This window comes from Protopterus annectens, chromosome 16.part0 (genome assembly GCF_019279795.1).
Source record: "Protopterus annectens isolate FY-2018-M chromosome 16.part0, PAN1.0, whole genome shotgun sequence".
NCBI lineage: Eukaryota > Metazoa > Chordata > Ceratodontiformes > Protopteridae > Protopterus > Protopterus annectens.
In genome coordinates, this window is record NC_056750.1 from 632,017,922 (window position 1) to 632,027,921 (window position 10,000).

At 44.0% G+C, this 10,000-nt stretch overlaps 1 protein-coding gene across 1 annotated transcript in view; it reads right to left on the minus strand.

Moving 5' to 3' along the window:
* The window catches only part of LOC122790939 (probable inactive glycosyltransferase 25 family member 3), a 598,803-nt gene that overhangs the window by 31,535 nt on the left and 557,268 nt on the right, over nucleotides 1–10,000 (minus strand). The window contains exon 12 of the mRNA XM_044058643.1: nucleotides 3,700–3,959. Within this exon, the coding sequence (XP_043914578.1) occupies nucleotides 3,722–3,959 (238 nt within the window). The 3' untranslated portion in view covers nucleotides 3,700–3,721. The remainder of the gene's footprint in view (nucleotides 1–3,699; nucleotides 3,960–10,000) is intronic.

The window sequence follows — 10,000 nt, forward strand, 5'->3', positions numbered from 1 at the left end:
CAAGATGAGTAAAGATGGGACAGAATCATTCTATCTTTTTTCATTTAGAAGAAAACAGCTATAAAATCTTAGGCCCCATCTGAAAGGAGGAATAGCCTCTATGCCCACTTTCAAGATGGTAATCTGGGCTCATTCAAAGAGCTCTACAGAGATGGCTCTGTATCTAAGTAGAGCCATGTCTTTGGAAGAATTCAAATACTCTGCTATTTGGCTGTCCTTACCTCTGAGGAATTAGTGCTTTGTGATGAACTTCATGATGGGCTAAGTTGGAGAAGTGACTCCTTTGGATAGCTCAAGGAAAAAGCCAATACAAACATGGTGCAAGTAAAAGTATGGCAAAATAAAATATGTTACTAAAGTTAGATATTGAGGAAGTAAATATGAAATGAAGGGTTTGGTATAAAAAGGTTATGGAAAAATATACTGCTCCATTGGGGATTTGGAGGAAGAAGTGAACTTGACAATAAGCAATGGACAGAAAAATTAAAATATATGTCAGATGTACAAGATTTTCTTTGGAGACTGAGTGTGTACAAGCTTCTGGAGATGTGGCGAATGTTAAAGTAACAGGTGAAAGGCTATGTTTGGAATGTAATGAAGTAGAAATGTCTGAGCATATTTTTTCAAGAAGTGCCAGAGTTAGAAGGATTTGGGAATGAACTGATAAAAGTATGTGAAAAAAAAGTAAAAAATTGATATGAACACGATTTTTGATGGGTATTATAAAAATAGTGAAAAGAACGAAGCAGAAAGAAATATTTGGGATTGTATAGGCATTGGAGAAGGCAAGAACTGATGAAGTTTTATTTAATAAGAAATAGATTTTTTCCAAAACGATTGAGAATGTAAAAAATGACTGGGGAAAAAAGGGATGGGGAGGGTAAATTAGTGAAGGAAAATGTACACATGTTAATATGAAAACATAAATATGTGAATATGTAAATCCATACATCGTGTAGATATTGTGGTTTATATGAATGCAAATTTATAATTTTGTAATAAAAATTTGGAGAACTTCTATTCTTTTTCTGAAAGGTAGCATGGTATCTTTCAGGTACACCTGAGCAGATGTGGTCTTGGTTTAACATCTCATCCAAAGGATAGCACACACTGGAGTGCAGTCTTATGTTGCACTGCAGTGTCAGTACTGGAGCAGGTACTGCAAACAGCACTTTTGGCCAACATCAAAGATGGAAACAATACTAATTTCACAAACTTTAATCATGCTTTGAGCTAGGAATGGGGTCCATTCCCATCATGGTATTACAAACTCAAAAGACTTGGAAAAATTAATCTAAGCACCTGAGGTTAGAAGAGAACCTTGTACCTTTCCGATCTTCGAATACCAAAGGCAAGTGTTACCTGTTGAGCTACTATAGCTCTTCACCCCTAACCCCCAAAAGCAGCCACCTGCATACATGCTTGATGTGCAATTGTGAGCAAAGTGAAAAAAGTAATGATTACAGTAATATATTCTATCGTTTCCTCCTAGACAGTACACTGCCCTCTACAAGCTGTAGTAAATATCTTTGTACACCTTTGAGGGCTCTAAGGAAAGCAAAGGAAATAATGACCACACCGGTTACCAGCCCAAACACAAGCTATGATGACCTCCTGTGCACATCAATAAAGTTTGACTGTGATGCAAATTAAAGTAGTAATACCACCCCTAGGCTGGCTTTAGAATGGGTGCAGTTGAGTGCAGAGGACATTACCAGCTTTATCTTAACAAGGTCATATCACAGCCCTGCTCAGGTTAAAGAACTTAATCGCAAAATTAATAAATTTGTTTCTCCTCGGTCTTCCCCAAACAGCAGCAGCTTTTGTGGGACACCCACACAGTCAAGGGTAATTAAGGGTGTCCCCTGCAGCCACAGGTAATGCAGGTACCTAAAGCTAGCTATGTTGTTAGTTTTAGTGGACAGAATGGCCAGAAGCAGGGTTTAACTAAGCCAGGGGCACTATGTAAGTGGTAAAATATTTAATGGAATTGTGAAGTCTGTTATTTGATAAAATGCTGTTATTATAACTAGAATGATCTTTACATTTTAAAGGAGATATAAGTAAGCATTTTTATTACCCACCTGGTTTATTAAGTATACAAGACTGCTGTACTAGCTTTAGTAGGTTTGACAGACACATTACAAGATATCAAGATAATGTAGCAAAACAAGTACTTTATTTTCTACACCTCACTTCTGTTTTGTACACCTGACTTCTTCTGTGTTGGGCAACAGGGTAGTAATACTCTGTTGCTTATAGGATCATAGCATCATAGGAGGTTATTAGGCTAATTGCCTGGGGCCCTTACAGGCCTGGCCGGGAGTTTCTCCCCAAGGGGGGCCTCAGTCGGCACTTGTCGCCCTGGTCAATGAGGGACAAAGGAGCGACGGGTGCTGACTGAGGTTTCTTTTTCGGGATGGGCTCTTGGCTAGGCTTGTAAAGGTTATGTAGTATTTAGTTTTATTTACTCATACAGCGTAATTTAGAACCATTAGCTCATAGGTGTTCTGTACATAGTTATGCAGTGCTTCATTATGCATATATTGTGTGGGTTCCCATTTCTGGCGTTCAGATGCAGATCTCTTGTCGTTTTAAACTGTGTATCGGCTAAGACTCTTATCTAATATCTACGAATAGCATATTTGAGCATTTGTCATGTACTTTTTTGAAATTTTTACTTGTGCGTCTTTGCCAATCAGATGCAAGTCTGCACATTGTGTATATTGATATCTGCCTGTACTCTCTGTTTTTCTAAACATGTCTGCCTGAGTTTATCACTCAGTGATGTATGTACTGTCTCTTTTTTGGTATGTGGAGCTTTTCTCCCCCAGCTTCCGCTGAAAATGGACATATATCCAGTTGGACTATCCCAGTCAACAAATGTAAATAAAAAAATAAAATAAAAATAAATAAATTGCTGTGGTTGTGGTCCCCCAGGAACAGAGGACCCTCAGCGACCTCTAGGTTCGCTGGTGTATAAAGCCGGCTATGTTTATACTGCAATAAATCAATCGCTGCAGCAAAGCATTACGCTGGATATTTTTAAAAAAACACCACATCAATAAGCAATTAACATGACAGTTGGTTAACACACTTTTAAGACATTTATGAATATCAGTAATAGGCAGGTTTGAAACTGTGAAACTATTTCAGCTGCTCTCTCTCTGCTGCTACTATGGTTAACAGTGGTTGTTTTCACAAAATTCCACAGACCTCTAGGTATGTGACTTTCCACAATCAGATATTTAACAGAATGATTCAATGTTCTTGTCAGCATTTCTGGTATAACATGAACATCTCCCAAAAGTTAGTCTTTTTCATTCAGTACCTTGGATATGTTCCCAACAAACTCCAGAAATGCAGCGTCTCCAACACAAATGCACAAAGTACTCAAGCATGATTCTGGACAGATGTCTATGAATTATGTTAATGACATGTCTTGAGTCTGCACATAATACACACAGCTTCAGTACATAGCTGCTTACTACCTTTATAAATGTGGGGGCTAGTTTTTCAGTAAATCTTTAAAGCAAACATTCCCTTTTTATTTACACAACTAATTTCAATGCCATCCACCATGATAACATTTTTAAATGAAAAGTTTTACTGGACATACTATTCTTTTAAACAGCCTCTCACAAAATTTCAGTGGTACATACTAGGACATTCAAAACTGGATTGTAGAAGGTGTCCTACCTGTAGCAGTAGGTAGCATATGCTAGAGCTCCTCCCTGAAGGTAGGCTGTGAACTGTGACGTGAATCCATCCTTGTATCTCTCATAATTTTCTCTGATCCCGTCCAGTCTGTTTTTGTGAAGTCATCATTCCAAATTGTTGAAGTTTCGGTGTCACTGACCCAGAGTGGGTCCCCAGCATAATGAGTAGGGTTAATCAGCAAAGGACGTACAGAGAAGGCTTTTAAGTTTCGATTAGGAAAGTGCTGTTTATAATCTTCGCTGCAGTAGCCCAAAAATAAAACATGGATTATATGTCAATGTTTTTTATAAATACTTCTTATATGTTATAACTTTTAAAGATTACATCGTTCCTACTGCAGTTTGTTATTTGTTGTAAAATCAATAAATACAAGGCAGATAATTTTATAGAAACTGTATCAAAGACAATCCATCTGCATACTAACCAGCTGGTATATATAGACTAAATAAAATGCAAAATTTCAGACAAATACCTGTCAAAATCATTTCATAGGGATAATCATACTTTATACTTCACTCCATCTTTAGTCATTCTGAAAGCAACTATGGCCATCCATATTAATCTATGACAATACCAACAAGAGCCCTTTTTCCGGCAGCAGAGTCATAGGGCTAAGCTAGTATTTGCGTGCACATTGTTAATGGCTTTGCGACCACATTACAAGGAAAACTTCAGCTACTGCTGGCAGACATGCTGCTTATGCAACTCTCACTGCAGAACTAGGGTATGGAGCACAGACACTAGCTTAATCTAAGTCAAGGGCATGCATAGAGTTTGTACCTAAATTCAAATATAGAAGTTATGTTCTTACCATAACGTTCCATGTTAGTTGTCTTCTTCTCGCCTTCTTTCTTGCTGGATGGATTCGGAGCCGACCTCGGCTCCGACTCGGCCACTCTAAAAGCTCGAGAGTTGGTTCCACCGGCTCGAGGCTCCCCTTATATCCCACAATGCTAGGCGGTATTACCTCAGATCTCGTTTGTAAGCTATGCCCAGCCAAAATAACTCCAGAACCACTGGAAAAGGGAAAAGCCCACCTCTATAAAAGGAAGGGAAGAAGGTGACCTGAAAACCTGAAGAAGGAATATATGCACAGAATAGCATATACCTATCTACAATAGAGGTGGTAGAAAGAGAGGTCACAATCAAACTCCTCTAGGTCTGTCCAGGCTACGGGGAAGGAGGGTGGGGCGCAAGAAAGAAGGCGAGAAGAAGACAACTAACATGGAACGTTATGGTAAGAACATAACTTCTATATGTTAAGTTGTCAATCTCACCTTCATTCTTGCTGGATGGGACCGCATCCCTAGCACCTTGTCCCGGGTGGCCTATCGGAACAGACTCTTGAGAACAGTGGAACCAAAGTTAGCTCTATGTCTAGAAGCTAAATCCAACTTATAATGAGAAATGAAAGTGTGAGGAGTAGCCCAAGTAGCCGCTGCACAAATGGTGTCAATAGGCAGCCTGTCTTGGAAGGCTATAGAAGTAGCCAAAGCTCTGGTGGAGTGAGCCTTAGGTTTGTTAGGCAGCTTTTGGTGTCTAATTTCATAAGCAAAGGAAATCAGAGAAGTTAGCCATCTGGAGAGTGATACCTTCGAAACTGAAAGTCCCTTTCTGCCTTCTGCATAAGAGACAAACAACTGGTCAGTTTTCCTGATCTGTTTGGTTCTATCCAAATAATACCTTAACTGACGATGAACATCTAGCCAATGCAATTTTGTTCAGACCTGTTAGAAAAGTTAGGAAAAACACAGGAGGTCAATGCTTTGATTTAGGTTAGACGAGAGGCTACTTTAGGTAAAAGGATGGATTGGTTCGTAAGGACACCCTGTCTTTATGAAACAATAGATACGGTGGTCGACTGCTGAGTGCATGAAGTTCTGAGACCCTTCTAGCTGAAGTAATGGCTACCAGAAAGAGAGTCTTCCAGGATAGCAATTTCAATGAACAGGAAGCTGCAGGTTCGACGGGGAAGAATCAAAGATGTGAGAACTAAATTAAGGTCCCAAGAAGGAGGAGGATTTCTTATAGGAGGTCTGAGAAGAAAAACTCCCTTCAAAAAGCTTTGCAAAGCTTGTGAGACATGATGGCAGAATCTGAGATGCCCACATGAAAGTTAGAAATAGCTGCCAATTGAACTTTAAGAGTAGAAGGAGATGAACCTGCATGGAAGAGTTCAGCTAGAAAATCAAGGACTATTTGGATGGAAGCAGTGAAAGGATCTATGTCCCTTCCTTGAGCCCAATAGGCAAAACGTTTCCACTTACTAAGATAAATCTTCCGAGTGGAAGATTTATGGGAAGCTATCAAAATATCTCGAACAGAGTGAGATATTTGAGGAAGCCTGGCTAAGGTTGGAATTGGAGGAATCAAGCAGTGAGGTTCAGAGAGGGAGGGCGATGTAACTGACCCGATTGATGGATCAAAAGATCTGGAACTAGGTCCAGATGCCAAGGTTGCTCCAACAGAAATTGATGTAGAAAGGGGAACCAAACCTGTCGAGGCCAGTAAGGAGCAATGAGGATCAATGAGGCCTTCTGAGCGATAGCTTTCTGTATCACTTGAGAGATTAGTGGGAAGGGAGGAAATGCATACAGAAGTCCCGGGGCCAAACCTGGACTAGAGCGTCTCTGCTGGGCTGGCCTGATAACGGGAATAGGGTGAAATAATCTCTGCACTTGCTGTTTTGGGGAGTAGCAAAAAGGTCGCAGCAAGGCTGACCCCACTTGAGAAAAATTTTCTCCAGAATAGAATCTTTCAGAGACCACTCGTGAGGCATGAGTATAGCTCTGCTCAATTTGTCTGCGATTAGATTGGACTTCCGGGGATATCGTTGCTATCAGAAAACGCTGAGAAGAAATCGCCCATTGCCACAGTCTGAGTGCTTCGACATAGGGGTAGGACCTGGTTCCGCCTTGTTTGTTGATATACCACACTACAGACATACTGTCCGTCTGGATTGCTATCGTTCCCAAGGGAAGAGAGTCTTGAAGGGCTTGCAATGCTAAAAGCACTGCTCTCATCTCTAGAACATTTATATGCAAGTGGCATTCGTCTGGTTGCCATATGCCCTGGACTGTTCTGCCCTGATAATGCCCCCCCCACCTGATCAGGGAGGCGTCCGTTGTCAGAGTAGCAACCGGAGGGGGAGGAACAAAGGGTCTTCCCAGGAAGAGCTGAGGGGAAGACATCCACCAAAGAAGATGATTCTTGCATGCTTGCGTAATCATAATGGTGTGGGACATTGGAAGTTGTTGGTATGACCACTGTGTGAAGAGCATCCATTGAAGGATTCTCATGTGGAATCTGGCTAACAAAAGTAGAGGGATAGCAGCTGCCATAATCCCCAGTACTTTCAGAACTAATCTGGCTTTGACTCTGTTGCTGTGGAAGAGAAGGGAGACCAGTTTGCGTATGTCTGCTATTCTTTGGTCTGTTAGTCTCGCAGACATGTTGACTGAGTCTAGATTTGCGTCTATGAAGGTAATAGCACGACAAGGCGACAAAACAGACTTTTCGCAATTTATTGATATGCCTAACTTTTGACAAATGCGAAAGATGTAGTCTCTGGCCATCAGAAGAAGATGCTTGGTAGGAGCTGTGAGGAGCCAGTCGTCCAAATATGGAAACACCTGGAATCCTTGACGTCTCAGGTGAGAAGCTACCACTGCCATGCATTTGGTAAACACCGAGGGGCAGTGGTGAGACCAAAGGGCAGGGCTCTGAATTGAAAATGACTGGTTCCCAGCCGGAAGCGGAGAAATCTCCTGGAGCTTCTGTTCATTTTTATATGATAGTACGCATCCTGGAGGTCTATAGAGCACATCCAGTTTTCCTTTCCCAAAAGGGGTAGGATGGATTGTGGCGTGACCATCCGAAATCTTGTTTTCTTGACCGACTTGTTCAAGATACTGAGATCCAAAATGGGTCTCCAGTCCCTGTTTTCTTTGGAACCAAAAGAATTTGGAGTAGATTCGGATCCTTGCTGGTCTGCTGGCACTGGCTGAATAGCTCTTTTGCAAGCAACTTTGAAATTTCCAACGCTGCTTGATCCCTTTGGCGGTGGAACATCTGGAAGGGATTTTTTGATTGATTTGGAATGCGAAGAAAGGAATGGAATAGCCTTCGGAAATGATGGACTGTACCCACTTGTCTTGAGTTAGGGATTGCCAGGCTTCTGGGTATAGTGACAATATTCCCCCGACTGCCTCGAAGATGGACAGACGGGCAACACCTCAGGGTGGCTGGAAGGGCTAATTGAAAAAGATTTCTCGATAGCCCTGGTACTGTGGACCCCCCCTGCCTCTAGGGCGACATCTACCATTATTGTTCCCCCTCTGCCTCTGGAGGGAACCGACTCTGTCGTCAGGCAAAGTCCCTTGAGATTGTTTGCGGAACCACATTTTCCCACCTTTCTGGCCTTTGGGCTAAGGCCTAGAAGGAGTAGAAAAGCGGACTCCGACGGCAGAAAGAGTTTTGCCATCCGTCTCGCACCTCGTCAAGGTTTCTTTCACTTGAGGACCAAAGAGATGATCCATCAAACGGGGAATTAGTGAAAGACGTTTTAAAGGGGTCCGCAAAATTGCATAGCCGCATCCAGGCATGCCGGCGTAAGGCAACACCTGTCCCTGAGGCTCTGCTCGCTCCATCAGCCGCATATGAAAGGAGGCGCATGGAGGAGTTAGCTATAGAATTTAGGGTAGCCAGCTGAGCATTCATCTTGTCCTAAAAACCCGCAGCTGTAGGGTCCTTCAACATGTCACTCGCTTCCTTGATCAAATCTCTTTGAAGACGAGTGAAATGGCATAGGTAGTTCAGCGAGCATAGCAAAGGTCGCTGGCGAAAACATCCGCTTCCCGTACCTGTCCATAGACCTAGATTCCTTGTTAGGAGGATGGACAGGCACCGAAGGATCAGCTAGTTCCTTCTTAGTGGCAGCAGCTACCACCATAGCATCCACAGAAACTCCCTTGGTCAAAAATTGTTTATCTGTTGGTGCTGTGATAAACTTTGAAGGTCTCCTGGGGGTGGGGTCCACTGAGTCAGGAGCCGTCCAAGCCTTTTTTGCTACCACCTGCATGAGGGGTCAAAGGGGGGGGACACCCAGGAGGTGAAAGGGCGAGAACCAAACGCCTCAAGATACACAGATTCATCCTCCGAAGGGTTAAGGGCTGGCCAATTTCCCCTCTGTTTCAGGATTCCTAGAATGTCTGCAAATGAGACATCTCCAGAAGGGGAACGGGGGGAACCCTCGGAATCCTCTAAATCTGTGTCAGAGGTGACAGACTCAGGAGAGTCTATGTGCTTCCTCTTACACTTTCTCTTCCTAGGGGGCTCCCCTGCCAATTCAGGAGAGGCCTCGGAAGAGGATGAGATCCCCACAGGGGATTCTTGAGGAGCTGGCTCTCTGTGGTCTGGGATGAGGGAGTGAGTAGACATAACCTGAGGCACCGAAGAGGGAGGGGCGGACGGAGCCGACTGTGGAGTTGAACAAGGTTCCAACACACTCCGCATGACCTCGAACGCACCCCTGTCAGGCAGAGCCAGAGGTCCCGCTCCGAAAGCTGAGAACCCCCTCGGCACCGACAGTGATGGCTCCGAGGCCGATGTCGGAGCCGAACTCACCAGCGCTGAGGCACCGAGAGGGAGAGCGGGGTCGGACAAGGGTCCGATGCCACTCACCCCCTCGGAGCCGACGAGGGAAGTCTGGCGCCGAGATTCTTCCAATGAAGAAATCGGAGCCGGCAGCGAGCCGAAGACAATTGTATCGGCTCCGGCGCTACCACAGTCTCGGTTCAGCGCCCGGCTCCGAGCTCAAAGGAGTCGGAGGAGGAACATTTTGAGGGACAGGGTCAAGCATCGACTGATGAGTCGGGCTCTGAAGCATTTGGGCCAGTGCCTCGGACTTAAGAAGTCGACTCACTACCCTCTGAAGGTCATGATCCGAAAGCCTCGATGACCTAGAGGAGTGAGATCTATGGCTCCGTTCAGACAGCAAGGGAGATGCTGGAGCCGAATGAACGGAGCCAAGGGACGGTGACCTACACCTCTTTCTAGATGTCGGCTCTGATGGTCTGATCGGAGCCGACACAGGAATTTCCAATACCTCGGCTCCAGCCGGAGCCGAGGAAACCACAGAAGCTGCAGTCTGAGACGCATCGGCTCCAGGCGGAGCCGATGTAGCAGGAGGTTTCAAAGCCTTAGGCCTCGACTCAGAAGCTGGAGTCGAGGACCTAGAAGCCTTAGAGGGTTTGCCCGAAGTAGCAGTAAGGGAACCCTC